At 38.1% G+C, this 18292-nt stretch overlaps 1 protein-coding gene across 1 annotated transcript in view; it reads right to left on the bottom strand.

The window, feature by feature from the left end:
• DPP10 (dipeptidyl peptidase like 10) overlaps positions 1–18292 on the bottom strand; it is a 259024-nt gene that overhangs the window by 6065 nt on the left and 234667 nt on the right. Inside the window, exons 16-20 of the mRNA XM_009290973.2 lie at positions 16981–17028; positions 14763–14861; positions 14585–14654; positions 4797–4991; positions 3151–3205 (exon numbers count right to left, since the gene is read on the bottom strand). Of these exons, the coding sequence (XP_009289248.1) occupies positions 3151–3205; positions 4797–4991; positions 14585–14654; positions 14763–14861; positions 16981–17028 (467 nt within the window). The remainder of the gene's footprint in view (positions 1–3150; positions 3206–4796; positions 4992–14584; positions 14655–14762; positions 14862–16980; positions 17029–18292) is intronic.

Here is an 18292-nt window from a genome sequence, read left to right as displayed (position 1 = left end):
CAAGAGTATTCTCACTTTTACTCTTCCGATTCTCTCCCTCATCCCACCAGGGGGGAGTGAACGAGCAGCTGGGTGGTGCTCAGTTGCCAACTGAGGTTGAACCACAACAAAAACACCAGCCAACCCAAAAAAAGAATATTGCATGAAAAATTGCTCACAGAGTTTTCTCATGGACTTTTCTGAATCCTGCCTGCTCCTGTTCTTCATGTCTAAATATTTAATGAATAGATGATTTCTGTGGAAGAACGGGAATATTTGAAAATCCTTTAACCTTAGTTAAGAAAAATAAGCAAAGAGGAGTGTTCTTTGGAATCATCCTATAGTAAACGCGAACAGACACACTAAAGGAAACACAGAATAAGAGCTGGATTTTCAAGGGAGTGTGAGGAACTGAGTTATCCCTTTCTCATAGAAATTCTAGCCCAGGAGGCCGAGAGCTGCCCAGAATTGTTCATGCACAGGATTAGATTTCACCTAAGAAAGAATTCTGGAGTGGGCACCGATAACTTGATTAATTCAAAGAGTTTAAGAGAATAGCAACTTTCCTCTGCCTCTGGGTCTCTACTTTCGCTTTTGTTTAATATTCTGTTTTTGTATTTCCCAGTAGCTCCACAGCACAATTTTAATCCTAGGATAGCTATTGCCAGGTTATTTATTATTTATGCCTTATATTCATTAAGAGCTTGGTTTAGTTCTCCTAGGAATTTCTTTCCTTTGTGCTTGTGCCCTTGCTTCTAGCCAGGCTTTCCAGGACAAAAACATTATACAGTGAGATCACATTTTTAAAAGTACTTCACGATGACAATGCAGAAAATAGTTCGGATGTTCTGATGCAAGGATATACGGTGCCTCACTCATCGTTTTCTGTGGTTATAACCTAATTGCCTTATTTTCAAGAAGCTGGCTGGCTGTGAAGTTGCAACTTATTTTCAAGCTCTCTTTCTACTTCCGTGACAAAAATGCAAACCACATGGAAACACAATTTGCTGTGTAACAGTTCAGAAAGGCCCTTGGATCATGCATCACTTGGGCTTGTACCCCTCAGAGAGATAAGCAAGGTGGCATTGGCAGATTGCCTGGCAGTCAGAAATAGGTATTTTCCACACTGCGCCCTTCTGGACAGTCTTGTTGCTCTTGTGCCTAGTTTACATTACTGATTGCGACAAGAGTTTTATTTCTGTGTAGTTCAAAACCTCTTAAAGAGCTCCACGGCAGTGTGCACGAGCCCAGTTTTATGAAATCAGCCATCTTATTTTCAAGCATAGCGTACGTTCTATTTCCATCAGTAAGCCCAACTTAATGCATAGAAAGAAAAAAAAAAAGCATTTTCCTATCACGTTGTTGCACATAGTAGAAAGGAAATGAGTTTTAAAGAAGACTTTTAATTGACTCTAAAATAAGCAGAGTGGAGGGAAATACAATTAACCCTAGGAAGCTGTTAAATAGACTTTTGTTTTCCTAATTCTAAAGCTGACTTTTAAACTTTATGAATTTTTGTTTGACAGTAGAAAACAACTCTGAGAGGTTAACTTGGAAAGGGTAAATTTCCCTGAATTCAAAGCAGCGTTGAAGCTTATCAAATTTCCCAGTTTCTGCTCTTTGTTTTCTCACAATTCCACTTTTCATTCCTCAATCTTTCTTTCAGAAAATAAATGCAGGAACGCCATCATCAATAATATTTTGTGAAAGAAAAAAAATTTGGGGGGTAGCCTTTGGCAGATATTCAAAACCATGTTTACATGTATAGTCTACAGTAACTGTTTCATCACGTCACTGTTAGGAAACAAGATACTGCTGAATCTCCTACAGAAAACAAATGCAAATTTTCAAGTAGCAATGAAAAGAATTTCTGAAGTCAGAAACAAGTGAGAAATTCAGGGTGCTTAGTGATTTCATTTCAGAAATAACATTTTTGGTCATTTGTGGGAAGAGGATATAAAGAAGTGCAGATGCTTATATGCGTGTGTACTTTCATATACATTGGTAACAGGCACTAAAACCTGAATAGAAATGTGTGCGATGATCATCTGGTGGATGGAATCAGCCCTACTTACACTACCTCGGCTGAAAAAATCTCTGGCTGCTGCCCTACGAACAAAATACTGGTTTTGATGCTACTGATTCTTGCAATGATAGTTTCTTTAGCTCAAGGAGCGTGGCAGGAGCTCAAATCTTAGAGGAAGATCACTTTCATGTGGAACGCTAATACTGCTATTTTATTTTCACTACACTTGACAAACATTAACTAGTCCTCAAAACGCTACCATGAAGGAGGTAAATATCAATAGTCTCATCTCGCATTCAGACAGAGACATGTTAAATGCCTTGCCCAAGGCCATGCAGCAAGTCAGTAGCAGAGCAGGGATGGGAACTAAGGGATTTCATAGTGGAACACGTGCTACTCTTATAACTGATGATTGTGGGGTTTGTCTAGGTACTTGATCATGGGTTGTTGTTGCTTTGAGGTCAAAGGCACAAGACATCTTCATTTTTAAGAAAACACTTTTTAAAAAAAAAAAAAGGTTGCACATGCCAGTTCATAGCAGCAACAGCAATTATGTCGTGTTTCTAACTGCTGGTTTTTAATAGACATCAGTAAAATGCTATTTAGTTTGTTACTAAAGGTTAAGCCTTTGCCTTGTTCTTTCTCATGCTAGAGGCATCAAGATGCCACACAGTGAAGCCAGCTGACAAAACAGCAATGGCGAGATTTCTAGCAGATGACACAAAAAGGAAGTTGTTGACAGTACCATAGGGCTGTAACTCAGCTGACTTCAAGGGTCAGTAAAACGTTCAGATATAAAAGTTGTATTAGAAGGACATTGTCAATTTAACTGCAGCCCAAATGTAAAAGTGTAAGAAACAAACTTTCACAAAATTTTAAAATTTCTAATGAAAGCAGATAAATACTTTCTCCTGCAGATTCTGAAACACAAGTACTGCAGTACCATAAAACTGATCCGACTGATCTCAAATACCCATTCTGAGAAAAAAATTAATATACAGAACATATAGTAAATTATGCCAGCTTTTTTCCCCTCTTTTAGTAACTGAAATTGTCATAGGAAAATAGATAAATATATTTGTTTATGAACTGATAGTATTTTCTTAAAGAATCATGATGATACATCCTGCTATTTTGCACATTACCTTTCCAAATATACTCAGTCTCTTCGGATCAATGAAGGGCTGTTTCAATAGTGATCTGCAAGAAAAAAAGGGGCTTTTCTTACTTTCATAAAGTAAAATGGTGAATTTTACTTCTTGAATCTAGTATGTAAAGAAGATTATCTGTACAGTAAGGAATTGTGGTACATGCGGATCAGGTAGAAGAACAAATTACACCAATAAAAGTATTATTGCACTGGAAAATGTGATTTGCTTTCTAATTCCTCCTCTATATGGCAAACAGTTGGTGTTGGACTCATCTCACCTAACTTTAGGTATCTGAATTTGAGCATCTTGTCTAAATTGCCCATTTACATCTGCTCTTCAGTTAGAGAAGAGAGAGAAGAGAGAGACCCTCAAACAGCCATTCTTTCCACCCATATTGGAAACCTCTCTCAGTCTGGGGAGAATCACCCTCCAGAAATGCCAGGATTTTCCACTGACCAGAGCTTAACTGACGGGCTTTGATCAGGTGCCTAGTTTTTAGACAGCTAAAGGAAGGTAAGATGAATGCAACTTCTTGAGTCTAGATAATTATCCAAATAATTAATTCTCTCATCAAGGGCATTAATCAGCAATGGTGAATTTTATACAGAAAAGACAGAATAACCTGAGGGCAAAATCCAACTGCTTTTGAGGAGAAGAAACCAGTTGCAGTACCTCTTCTCAGCCAAGGGCACCCTCCCTTTTTCCCACACGCTGCATCCAAAAAGAGGCCAGATGTAATTTAGCCTAAAACATCTTAGTATTTCAGCAGAGAGCTCATATCTCACAGCACAGCGTATGGCCTGCTTCTGATGGCCCTTTCGCAAGGGTCACCTGCATGCATGCAAAATCAATTGCTCTGCTCAACACAGCCCATTCCTGACCAACATGAACACTAGGAGCCCTATTGCCCAGGTATGTCATGCCAGAGACAGATGCCTACTCATGCAATGGTTGAAGTATCAACCCCTTTCAAAAGAAGAAAAAAAAAAGTCTGGCTTAAAATCTGTTTTTCCTTGAGAATCCCTAGAAAAAGTCCATCCAGACCTTGATATTAGCCATTTTGACATGTGTACCCTTAGTAAAGAGTGTTGTCAAAGCCAGGTGGGAGTACTCCACAGAGGGAAATGACTCTTTCTGCAGCTGGTGGATTTCTATCGGTCTAAGAATGATAATGCAAATGAGAAATAACAAGCACTTGCCCAAATTTTGCTCTCATTTACACCATTACAACTCCATTTGCTTTGTACGATTACTCCAGAACTCTGTGGTGGAAATGAGAGCAGCATCTTATTGTATAGGCCTAAAAAACTGTAACATAAATGCATTAACATGTGCGCTGCAAGGAATTTTCCTAAGGAATATAGACAAATACGAATTAGCTCAGATGGCATATTTAGATTGCACACAGAAGGACAGCTTTATCAAAGAGAAGCACCAACACAAAAAGTAAACACCTCTTTGACCTTTAATTTGCTGTTTGCAATGAAAAGATTATTGTTTCAAAAGTTGCAACTGCATTAAAAATAAACATTAATGGTATTCACTATGCAAAGAAAACATTCTGGGCAGTTTCAGTTAAAAATGCTCGTTCATCAAGGTGGAAGCAGGGCAAGAGAGAAGAAAAGTTTGCACATACGTACTCTACGGCTGCTATTTGGTCCTTCACTTCCACTGATCCTAAGCATCGGTGGACCTCCTGTAGAATCTTAAGGCCTTGAAATCCACTCCCTCTGCCATCAAATCGAGCTACGATGACATTATCAGAGTTGACAAGCACTGAGTCCCAGTCAATGTGAAACTTATCTGTAACCAACTGGCTGCCTGGAGCTTCATCACTGCAAATACCAACACACCAGACACAAACGAAGACTATATTGACAATGTGATGCACTTTGCCGTTCTCCGATATTTTATTTAACCTAGATGGCAGAGTTCAGTCAGTTATGCAATCCTGTTGAATTATTGTCACTTCCATCAATACCATCACATTAGCTAGTGCTGGTATCCCTGCAGTAGTAGTAAGCAAAATAATTTCTTTAACTTTATAACCACTATGTTACAGTGTTGCCAATACTTGAACAGTCTTTACAGAAAGAAACAGAAAACTAAAACATGTAGTGCTGCTTACAGGTTAATAAAGTGAACAAAAAAACCCCAAACCATAATCACTAACGGCTGGCTCAGTTCTGAGAAGGCTCACGTAGAAGTTAAGTCACACTAAACAGGCAAAAAGGAAAATTCATTCAGTACCCTGATTATGATTTTGTAGGATATGTAATACTATTAAGAAGGATGTAATCTTAGAAAACAAAAATAATTGCATTATTGTATCCTTGAATGTATTCTTTGAAATAGGGTACAAAAAAGACTAAAGTACACATTGGGGAAAATTATATTTTCTCCATCCAAATTCATAGCAAGAAATGGATGCAGGCAGGAGTGATAAGTTTATTTTATGACAAAAAAAAAAGGTGGTTTACAGCAGAAGAGGTGGAATAGAATGGGAGAATGCAGTTTCTATAGGAACAATAAGCATTTTCCATTGAAGCCAAATATACTGTTTTCTTTCCAAAGAAACGAAAATGTCAGTTTTAAAAAGGAAGCTTGTCATTATTTTTCCCCCCAAGATAAACACAGAATAAGAGAGCAGGCTCCCATGAAGTTGTACAAAATGCAAAATATACTTCTATACAGGCTGCATCTGCCAGTTGAATGCAAATTAAAATATAAAAGGGACTGTGCTGGCTGTATGGAAATTAGATCGGACAGTGTCTGTGGGAATATCCCATCTAAGGTGAAAGAAAGATGAAGACAGAAATTATTATTTTGCCAAAGCTATCTATATAAATCTGAGGGGAGGAAAGAGAGACAAAAATCTCCTACAATAACTACTGTCTTATATGTACAATAATGGCTGATTCAATATCTGGTTTTGGCTGTGGATAACATAGACCATCTTCAAGGTAATCGCTCTATTAATTAGCAAGCATATGATGAATACATATGTTCTCAAATTCAGTCAGACCTACCTACATAGTTGCTATATCATGCACTGAAATCAGGATTACTTGGTTGTAGACTCAGTCACAGTTTATGCTTGATTCACCGTTATCTTGTGCATCAAGTTTATACTTGGCTTTATAAAAAGAAAGGAAGGGCATTTTTTTGTTTGCTTAACCAATTCAGTTGTGATTACACTAACTGCTAACAATGCAGGGCAATGAATTTGGAAATACTGATTGTCAAGTGAACTCTGCAGAAAACACATTTCAGAAGTGTATTATCATTATTATTTACAATAAGAGCAGGAGCAGAACAATTCTTTCAAGTTATGATTATTGTACAGAGCAAGGTTTTCAGAAGCATTCTACATTGACATAGATGTTTTCACAGAGCTTTTACCACTACTTCCAATAGTAGCAGCCTCAGACCAGTTATAATTTTTTTTTTTTAAGTTCTTCCAACTTTCCACAATAAGATAGTATGTCAGAAATGTCCTTGTCTGGCTAGGTACCTTTCCAACAGTTTAATGCACGCCACACAAGTGAAAATATCATGAGTCAGCCTGCTTCCCTCCCACCTAATATAAGAACAAAACAAATACAATGTTCACATTTGTTTTATACACGTTATATATCTAGGTTATATATGCATGTATGCATATATATATACATGTTATATATCTAGACACTTGGGAATAGGGGAAGAACCATTACATTTGTAAGCCTTTCTCTATACCAGTGCTTAAAACCGAACAAGTTTTTAAATGAAAGATGATACTCTCAGATAATTTCTTCTATTAAGAAAGGAACAACAGACAGAACCTCAGCAAGATTCTCAGTGGGCGAGAACTGGAGGGCATAGATGGGCTACTTTTAGGCTCAGACTTTAAATGCTATACATCTTCCACTCCTGCATGATGGGTTGTTTGATGTATTGCTTTTGGAAGCAATATTCCAGTGGCTAATTTATTTCAAGAATTCCATATTAGTAGTCTGTGACAGGCATTTAAAGCCATTTCCATTGAGGTACATGACAAAATTCCCATCAGCATCAAAAGGTCTCTTTACTCTTCAGCTGCTACTATAAAATGATACTGATTATCTGAGGTGTGCTTCTGTCCTCCACAGAGAGACAGCATATATTCCATGCACCACTTAGGCCCCACTTTTAACCTTTTAAATGGGGCTTCTGCAAGGTGTTAATCCTTTATGCAAGTTTGAACATCACCCTGAGGGCTCTGTAACAGAGCAAGTTTGTTACTACAGTGCAATAATAGATGCACAGCCTGATTTGTGAAGTTTGTCCTGGGATTACAGCTATCTCAAAGGTCAGTTTCTGTTTTATGCTCATCACTACTTACAGCCTAATTATAATTAACTACTGTTCAGTGGTACTCTCTTCATAGAATCACTTCTTGACCCCACTAGTAAGCCTGGAAGAAAGTCCGTGCCATTTACGCTTGGGTGTAATATGAACGCAGAAATCTTCTTCCCACCTGACTATGGATGGCCATAAGGTAACCATGGACTAGCCAAAGCACTACAGCAAAATTGAAGCCAACACCAAAAGGGCTACGCGAAGCTACAAGCTCTTCAACATCCCTTAAGGGTTCCTTAAGGAGCATCATCTCCGGAGTCAAACAAGAGCAGAATGATTCAAATGAAGACTATGCCTAATTCTTCCTGATTAATTTTTTTTTCCCTTGTAAGTGACAGCGCTTGCACTTTGCCTTCTTTATTTTTATTCCTAACTTTCAATGTTCAGAGCTGCCTAGTGTGTGTCTTCGACAGTGACTACACTCGGATTATGAGTCTACCATGGCAGCGCAACTGCTGACGACTTGGGCATACTGCTGAAGTTCACCATTGAGGTACCATTTAAATAGACAGAAGCCATCAATAATATACCAATATCATTGACCTTAGTGGGTAATTTGTATGCTTTTTGCAAGGCAGTCACGTACGTCTCAGACTGTCTGGAAAAAGTGGCAGCTCACCGTAAGTTCATATATTGCTGAGAAGAGAAGAATCTGTTCTTTCAGATTCTATAACTAAAAGCTTAAACTAAAGCGTCTGTTCCTGACTTGAGTTACAGCCTACAAGGAATAATATAGTGTCACCAGGGAGGCTTTTGCTGCTGTACTCTGAGCAATACTCCTCTGCCACTCTGCTATCATGACTGCAGCAAAATTTGTTCCAGGTTTTGCACCATTTAAAAACTAAGAGGCAAGCTTTTAAATAGGAATTTCAGAAGCTACAGGCCTGACCAAGCAGGGGGGAAACAATTTTGAAAGATACATGGCAAGTAACTGCTATCCTCACTGTTTAATTTCCAGTACATCTCTTTCTATTTCTGCAAAACAGTGGATTTGATGCAGCATATGGAAAAGGTATCTTGATAGCAAATATGTGAGAAAGACTACAACTCAGAAGATAAAAGCTATGCAAAGAAATATCACTCATAAAAGTCATCTTTTGCTTATGGTGAAACTGAGTGGGGAAAGAAGACCATGTTGCAAAACTGGTGTAATAGAAAAATCCACTTCATTTTCAGATTTCATGAGCATCTCTTTCACAAGCATCAGCTTTCAAGCACACCCATCATTACTGGTCAAAAATCAGGGAACCTGAGTAGCCTCCAACACTGAGGACAGAAAATCCCAAAGGGTTCATATACCCTGTTTAGATATAACAGACTGCAACTAAAAACAGATAGTGTGTTTACAACTCCTCCCTGCAGATATGGCCAAACAAATTAAAACACATCACCAGAAGTGATTCCATTACTAGGGTAGAATCATGTGATAGACAGGACTGAAGTAGACAGCACAGTACAAAAAATAAAATTGTTATTCTTAAAATATCTTTCTGAAACCCTTGAGGCTTTGGAAAATGCAATTTTGAGAACAAGAGATGCAATGCTGTCCTGTGTCATCAGAAAAGGAGGTGACGTTTTGAATCTCCTCTTGTCTTTTTCTAAGGAAGATTAAATAAGCATTTTATTCACATAGTAAGATATATACTGCTGTGGGAGAAGTGGGAGTAGGGGAGGCTGAAAGAGGATGGATCCTAGCTCAACGATTCCCCAAGCCTTTTTTGGGGACAAGACTGAACAGAAAGGGAGTGAGCAGATCCATCGCTGCCCGTAGCACCAGGACAGCTACTGCAAATGAAACAGCTGGAGTGAGCCTCCAGTCTATCCCCTCTTTTAGCCTGAACTAAATGAATTCTCCCTCTAGGCCTTGACAAATATTACAAAGTTCAAAGAATGGGGAATAAAATCTACAACAGTGAAAAAGAAAAGACTCTCCATCAAATACTTTGATGTAACAGAAACACAATAGAGGAGTAAAACACTGCCACACTTGGCACAGCCAGGATGAATACAGGCATGAAATGGATGGCTTGCAAAGCAATTAGTGAATCATTCACATGACTTAGGGATCCCCAGAAAAGTAAACTTTGCAGCTGTTTTACAGAGGAAGAACTGGCCAAACAAAAAGGCCTTCAGGGATGTTCCCCTTGCAAGTATATTGCAATCAAAGTAGTGGAATCCACCAGATATTTTTACACTTCACCATGTAGCCAAGCATCGTTCCTTCACTTGCAACAGCTGCCAGTTAAAATGAGTAATATCCTTTACAACAAATGAAAGGTATGCAAGACAGCTGTTAATACGCAAAGTGTTACCATACCTCAGATCTCAAATATTTCCCAACACTTGCATTACGCCTCTCTACATTTCTTCTAGTCTTTTAACGAGTTATTCCTGAAGCTGTAAAAAAACTCTTCACTTCCAACCTCACTGTCTTATGTTGCTATCAGTCCCGAGAGTGTATTAACTGGAGGCATAAACAGGTTTGATTGCCTGTGCAAGGCCTAAAACTTTCATCATTTCAATAACAGGTGAAGTGATTCCTGTTTATTACCAAAATATAAGAAAACAAGTAAACAAACAAACAAACAGAAACCCCTTGGTGACAATTCACTGTTACTTTGGAGAATACCTGTTGGCTTTTTTCCCCCTCAAAGATCAGAACAATCTCTCCACTGATGCAGTTTTACAATATCCACTTACATATTGGACAATTTTAAATGGTGTTAAATAATAAATGCTGACATTTAAGATACATTATCTACAGATTTTGAAGGAATGAGGTTAATTATGTTCGAGAAAAAATAAAGAATGATTATCACCTCTCATTTTATTATCCAGACTAAATGCCAGAGTCTTTACTTAATCATTTCCTGTGTGTTACCAAGGAGTGTATCTTCCAACTTTTTTAATGAGTAAGGTGAACCATAATGAGAAAATCAAGAATCTGAAATTTAAACTTTGATCTTAATTATATAGAAAAGAGATGATAATCACTCTTTCAGGCAATTACTGTACACCTCTCTAATCTATAGCTGCACTGTATGTATTATATCAGAAGGAAACTAAGTGTGAAATCTATTAGTGTTTTAGGAGAACAAATGGAAGAAAGGAGAGTGTTATAACCTATTTAGCATTTTATGGCCTACACATCACAATTCTGGAAAGAAAAATAGTGCTAGCTGACATAACTGGTTTCTACATGAGACCTATCTGTTAGATAGTCCAGCCATACAGATGGACATAAATTTTAACATAGTAATACAATGATCTTCTATTTGAATGTTGCAGCATGCTTTGCAACTGCTAATGGATGAATCTTCACAAAATCCTTATGATGAAGGTTACAGGATATTCAGGGCCTGGTCCTTTAGTCGAGCTTGTGTCTACATGGAGCTGTACTGAGTTCACACCCAGGTTTCACACCAGGACCAGAATCCACTGGTCCAGGCTCCCTTCCAGGATTCAGCCTTAATGCTCAGACACCTGGGTGCCACGTGCTGGAAGTTCAAATTTATCTGCAGGCATCCTTGCATGAATACAGGAGCCTTATTATAGTCATGCACCTTTGAAATGGCTACTAGCTTCCAGTGATTTGAAAAAAAATTACCAAATAATACCAAACTTTCTCCCCTATATCTATTTCCAAATTCTGTTATCGTAATCGTAACCCTATTGATCCAGAGAGCACATTAACACCACACAGAAGCAGTCGCTGCTGACAAAAATTTACAGTAAAATTATGAACCTCAGCCATCAAAAAAACACTTTATTCTGAGCCAGCGAAACCAGCCACCAGCACAAAAATTCTGCAGACAGAGACGAGACCACACAGGCAAACCAGATCCTGGCAAAATGTAAGACACAGGGAAGATGAATCTTCACCAGGGGCTTGGAGTGACTCTGAAGCAATCACTGCAGCCAAACAGCCAGCCTGTTAGATCTTATATGCCATATTTACCCTCCAGCTTAGGGGACAAAGCCTATATGCACTTAGAAGCTTATATGCACTTAACTAGGCATTTAATTTGCACTGCAGAGACATATTAGGTGAATTTCAGGTTTAAACTCACATTCTCTTTTCCTCACCTTCATTCCTTCCTCCCTTCCCTCCCTCTCTTTTTCTTAAGTCCTGTCAAACGGCAGTACTACTGAGATGGAAAGCAAAAGTCACTTCATATCTGCTAATACTTCACTTTTCCAGATATATATCTGCTCTTTATATACATCTAAGTGTATGTTGCCTGGATCAAGATGTTATATAGAATCTCCTTTCCAAAAAATGGATATACAATTAAACCAACATTCTTACCAAGGACACTGGTAAGCATTCTTTTTCAAACTTTCAATAGGTGGAATATAATGATAATTGTATCATGGCTGAGAATGTAAGCAAGAAAGTAGGTGCAGCTGAACAATATGAAAGGCAGTGATTGTTATCAGCCACTAATACAAGTCCTGTCTAACACTCCTAGCAGTAGGAACATGGTGTTTCTCAATCAGTCCCAAAAGTACTGCTCTGGGACTCAGGAAAGTCAAATATCTGCAAAATGATACTAGATATACAATTAATCACTGTTTCCTGTAAAAGCTACATGTTCTTCTTGGACCTGAATACTTCTTTTTTTTTTGCAAGTAGTACTTCTGATAATGAAATAAACCTTAAGATGCCAATTTGGAGTTGTATGCGTCAACAAATAACCCTCCGCATGCACAGATTTCCAATCGTTCTTTCTCAAGAGCTAGTCAGAATTTATTAGGCTCAAATAATCATTCCACAAGGGAACCTCCCATAACGTCAGTGACAGTTTTCAGTTTTATATCTCATTTGGGGACATCTTTAACTCAAAAAAGGATTGCTGGCAACCTTAGTTTAAAGTCTGTAAAAAGCTGCTGAAGAAATACAACTTCCTCCTCTTCTAGGGAAAAGGGGGACACCACACACGCAACTTTACATGAGCCAGGACAGATTTCAAATTTTCCGTTTCATACTTTCATTAGTGTACAGGGTTTTCTAAAAATAACTCCTGTTGCTAACATTGAGAATTCAGTATTGCAAAGGTAAAGATTTGACTAAAAAGCAGCAAAGTCTCCATATTATAAATGTAGATACCACAACCTGTATTCATAAGTGGATGAATTTCCTTTTTATCCCACATGCACATCATAAAAAAGTAAAACAATTATAAAAAATGTTATGACTTGGCCACATTATTTACTCACTGGGTACTGACAACTTTGGTAAGTTTAAATTCAGGCCTTGCCTCAATAATGTTCTCAGTTATTTCAACTCTTGATATCTAAAAACATTTCATAATAGTATTTCCTTAGCTTTTTTTTCCTTTTCCTGTCATTTTTGGCCTCGGCCTTCTCCAGGTTTCTGATCCTTCCCATGTTATGACTTGGCCACATTATTTACTCACTGGGTACTGACAACTTTGGTAAGTTTAAATTCAGGCCTTGCCTCAATAATGTTCTCAGTTATTTCAACTCTTGATATCTAAAAACATTTCATAATAGTATTTCCTTAGCTTTTTTTTCCTTTTCCTGTCATTTTTGGCCTCGGCCTTCTCCAGGTTTCTGATCCTTCCCTCCTGTCTTCTCTATGTTCTAAATAAGTATATAACCTCATATTCTACCATAACTGTATATAGCAGATTATGTATTTACTAGGATACTTAAAAAGGAAAGCGTTACAGTGCTAACACCTTAGTGTTTCCTCACTCTCAGAAAAAAGAGTAAGTGCAAGCGTTTGCAACTCCTTGTAATGCTGCTGGTGTCAATTCACAGAGTCAGTTTGCCTTTGGCACACTTAAAAGAGCTGCTTAAAATAGAATCATGCTTCAAGATCATGCTAGCAAATACTGCAAAAATAAAATAACCCATGTGTTCTGTTTCTCCACAAGAAAAGAAAAATGTGTTCATGAGCCACTTAAAGCAGAACTTTCCACTATCCACAACTGCAGATAAATACAACTGAAAAACCTGAGTTTTAAACACAAACTGGACTTAGAAATAAGCAGTTTTATGCCTCTCTGTCCTATTATCTAAGATCTGATCTGAGTAGAGGAACTTGGGATTACTCAGCAGCTCAAGCTTGTAAATTTGACCTCACGTACAACAATAAGGATCTCTGCTGTCACTAAGGGGAGGTCTACTCCAGGTGATACAGCTCAACTAACAGGGTATTTTCATGAAATTATCAGTGCACTCCTACGTCTGTGTTAGTGAAATTCACATCAGTTCCTTCCAAATGGAACTGGAAGATGATCTGTAGGTACGGGAAAGCTCTCTGCACCCACGGCAGACCCATGCTGAGCTCAGGTGGGGAGCAACGAATGATGCCCTGAGCTGGCCGTCATCAGTTTTCCTAGGTAGGCTGCAGGTACACTCATGACTGCTCTCTTCCTCTGCTATACATTCTGTAGACGTGCAACTTAAAGGCTGACTGCCTCTGAAAGAAATACACACACTATTTCTTTCTAAAAGAACAGCGCAGGTTGCCAGGGAGTACCTCCTTCCTCCCATAGAGATTTTCTACAAACATCAACAGACTTTGGATCACGCCTACAATCCCTTCAGCCATTGATGCTGAAAAATAATTTTTTCTTCTTTCCAATGTTCCTAAAAGCAGTTTTGCTTTATGCATCTTAGCTGAGCCCCTCTTAGAAGCTCTACCCGTTTCTATCAGGGATAAAAAGGGGAAAAAAAAGGAGCACATGCTCTGAATGGGATCCTCTGTGGGTAGGGATCAGTAAGGCTCCAGGAAAGACTGCAGAATTACTCACAGCTACACCATCAGAAGGGCCAGTGCCTCACGTACATAAAAGTACAACGAAGCAGAGCTAGGTTTGAAAAGCTCAAAAAACCCCAGGCATCTCTACCAGATAGCACCTGTAACAAAATCTTCCCGAAAACAATTGATTTATCAACTCAAATCCATGAGGCAATTTTCCTACACAAGGTAAAAAAACATTTTCTAATTACAGAGTTAAATGTTTTCTATGAAGTACTTTTTTATTATTTTGAGTGATTCTACACAGATACTTACGTTACTAATAGAAGGGCATACTGGTTTCGATCCGTGAAATCTTTCGGCAGTGACAACTGTAAAGAAAGTTCTTTTAAGAAAAGAGCAAAACATTAAAGGCTGGTAGTTACACAGATGAAAAACAGTAACTTTGCAAGAAAGATTTTGGTTTGTTAAAATAACATTTTGCCAAATTTACCGTAATCCTCAATGTGAAGCATTTTAATTTCAGTCCTGGAATTCTTTTTCTTAAAAATAGCTTCTTTCAACACAGCATTATTTTCCAAAATATAAAACTCTGTAGAAAACAGGAAGAAAAAGCAAGTTGAACGGTACGGAGAATCATCACATCAGAGATAAATCAAGATTCAAAAAAGTTAAAGAAAAAGGGACAAATGTGCAATGATAAATCTTGTAAATGAAGTCCTTCTGTAAATACTTTTTTTAATAATGCAACTGCTTTGCAATTCAGGAACTGAGCAATCAGCTTAATTCAAAACATATACATCTATTCCATTTTCTGGCTTCAGTAGGCTTTTTTTTCGTTAAGCACTAACAATAAAATTGCTGATGAACAACATGAATACTAGTATCCCTGACAAAGACTAACAGCAGCTGTTACAGGGAAAGGTTAGTCTGCTGGGCAATATCCTAAGCCTCAAGCAGGCATCCTTTTCAAGCTACATATTCCAAGTCAATATTTAGCCAGCACAGCTCTACTTGATCACTTCACGTCCTTCTCTGTCTTCTGTACTTCAACCAGGAGCAAGACTTCAGTTTGGTTTAAAGCTGCAGACAGATTTGAAGCAATCCTTTTGCACACGAAAGAATGATTAGTTAGTTCTTCTTTTTTTCTTTTCTTTTTTACTCAAATTACCAATCTTGCTTCCAAAACATAGATTTATTTTTTTTTTTATTAAACAATAAAACCTCCACTTAGGGCCAAAATGGATAATCTAAGGAGAATGTTTGTTCTGGGCAGTCAACCAAAATGGTATAATTACAATCTGAGGATGGAATAATTGAAGTAATCCTTAAACATTCTTTTATGAATTGAAGAGGATAATCTAATGTTGCACTGAAACATTAATGGTATATTATCATCTCTCTTATTATTTTATTTCTTGTTCTTACCACAAACAACTCCCTCTATCCTGACTTGCTTTGTTCTCCTCTAAGATGCTATACATAAATCTCTTTTACAATAATTCATTATCAACAGTATTTTAGATACAAGTAATAAAGAGCGAAAGTCTACCTTCACAGAATTGTGCAGCTCTACAGAAGTCAATGAATTTACTTTGAGCAGTAATAGCTACCCCTTACGGAGCTGGATAAAACTCCCTCCCCTTGGTGTGCTATGGCACTCAGCTTTGCAAATACTATCAACAGTGACATTAACAAAAAAAAAAACACCACACAAAAAAAGAGGAAGCCAAAGTGCAGCCATTAATTAACACTTGACAGCATGATACTATTGATCAGTGTGCTACTTCAACATGCAATGTTAGGCCCGCTGTTATGGCTTAATAGTGGCTGGCCCGTGACAAAAGGAATGCAGACAAGTACAGTTCAGGACTTTTGGATTCTGGGAAAAATTCTGGGGATAATCTATTGAATGAAATTAGAATAGGTAAGGATTGGTTTAGTAGTTTGAATGGAAAGATGTCCCCTTTCCTCTAAGCCACACCTTCATGCTATGTGGAGGCACAGTGGAGTTGGAGGTAGCAGAGTTGTTACCTCTACTGTATCAGAGAAACACCTAAGTGAGGAAAATTCTGCCATTCTGTCTTCCATTACAAAGCACCTCAAGCAGCCAGGAAACAGCAACAGATTTGTTGTCAATATACAGAAACAATGAGTAAAACTTGAAAATTAGAGGTCCTGAATACCATCCTAAAAAGCCTTTATTCTTGGATTTGCCATCATTGAAAATGTCAGTGGAGTTGCTCTCATTTGAGAAACGTAAGAGAAGGACTAAGGTCATCGTATGTAGGTCAGATTTTATGATCAATTGTCCAAAGACTGTACCTTACTTCAAGATAATTGGATTGTAACTTTAAAAACATCTCTAAAAATACAGAAGGTGTATTGTAATGGCAGCATCATTTACATAGAAAGTAAAATGGATGAAGACCAACCTGCCATCTAATTAACTCAAGTGTAAATAGAAGATGAATGATATGCACTTAGCATAAAATGTATCTGAAAAGCCTGGGCAAGTTTTGGTCATTTGATTAACTTCTTCCTTTATCATTTGCAGATGTGGATGTTGCTAAAAGGTAATTAATAGAACTTTATATGAATGAGCCATCTATTAGTTTTCATCTACTTGTAACTGCCTTTCCCCTCCCCCACGCTCCCCAGAACAATCGAGGCCGATAATAAAATATACCTATTCCATAAGGAATACTCACTTGCAGTATTACTTGTACTGTGCACGCTAACAACTGGAACGCCTGGCCCTGTTTTGAGAGAAGAAAAATAGAGGAAGTGTAGGGTAGTTAGTACTCAGTATTTCAGTCAGTAACAAAGAATGAGAACACCAGTGACCACGTACGGCCAGATCCTGGAAGCCCCCCCCACATGCTTCCCTTCAAACACAGCAGTAACTCCACTGGTGTCTCTTGGGAAGGACACAGGATAGACTACCGTACCAACAAAGTGTGAAACGGAGACCGCCTTCTGCCTGTTCAGCAAGCAGTCTAGACCCTTGCACCTAGAAGGAGCTTTTTTTTTTTAATCTCCATGTTATAGCTAGAAGTGAAGAATAAAAAAATTACAGAGGCACTTAACGGCACTGTCTAAAATATAGCAGTTTGACATTCAGAAGCAGTAACTTTAGGTTGACTGGGAAGTGAATTAATGATAATATTCACATATGTTTTCTATGGAAAAGCTACAGAGGTATTGAAAAATTATCACATATTTCACTTCCTTATCTGTTTAAGAAGCTCCTTTGGTACCTCAGCTCTGGAAGACCAAGAGCATCACGGTTAAATCTAGGTGTAATGTAATCTAATCTTACTTCATGGTAATGTCAGATGCTATATTTTTACTGTACCACTGAGAAACTAAAAGCGCCAAGAATAATTCTCCACATTAGTAAGTACTGTGCAAATGCACGAGATGGCATGTGAAACTGGGGTGACCAGACATTCAGCATACTCAGAAGTATAGCTGAGATCACTCTCCCTGCTCTGAGGACTCCCACCAGTGTAAACTTGTGCGAGAAAATAATGTGCCCTCACCCCCAACACGGACTTTGTACACGGGAAACTTGGTTTTATCTCGGTGAGACGAGAGTTTGAATTACATGCAGACAGTCACTATTGGGCTAGGAAGGATGATGCAGAAAAGCTGAAGTCTCTGAGGACTCCATGGCAGATGAAGGCACAGACCCTCTGAAATTAAGAGTTCAGACTCCTCTTTTTTGGAGGAAAAAAGATTCCCTTTGAGAGCAGTTCAGAGACAGAGCTTAATTTATGTGTTTTGAGTCATCCTGAGGAGGTTGTCTCTCTCAATTAATTATGGCATCAGCCTAGGGAAACTTAAATACCTGAAATAAATAGCATGATGCCATTCACAGCCTCTGACAGCCTCCACTGAAGATTTTTATCAGTTTCATTCTCTGCCTCAAGGGAGACTATAGACAAAAAACTTACAGGTAGATTGCTGACAAATCAAAGCTTTCTGCCTTAGCTCTTCAAAAGATAATTTCTTCAGCTG

This window comes from Aptenodytes forsteri, unplaced genomic scaffold, assembly GCF_000699145.1.
Source record: "Aptenodytes forsteri isolate BGI_AS27 unplaced genomic scaffold, ASM69914v1 Scaffold29, whole genome shotgun sequence".
Taxonomy (NCBI): Eukaryota; Metazoa; Chordata; class Aves; order Sphenisciformes; family Spheniscidae; genus Aptenodytes; species Aptenodytes forsteri.
The sequence above is the reverse complement of the archived record's forward strand: the minus strand, read 5'-3'. Positions and strand labels throughout refer to the sequence as shown.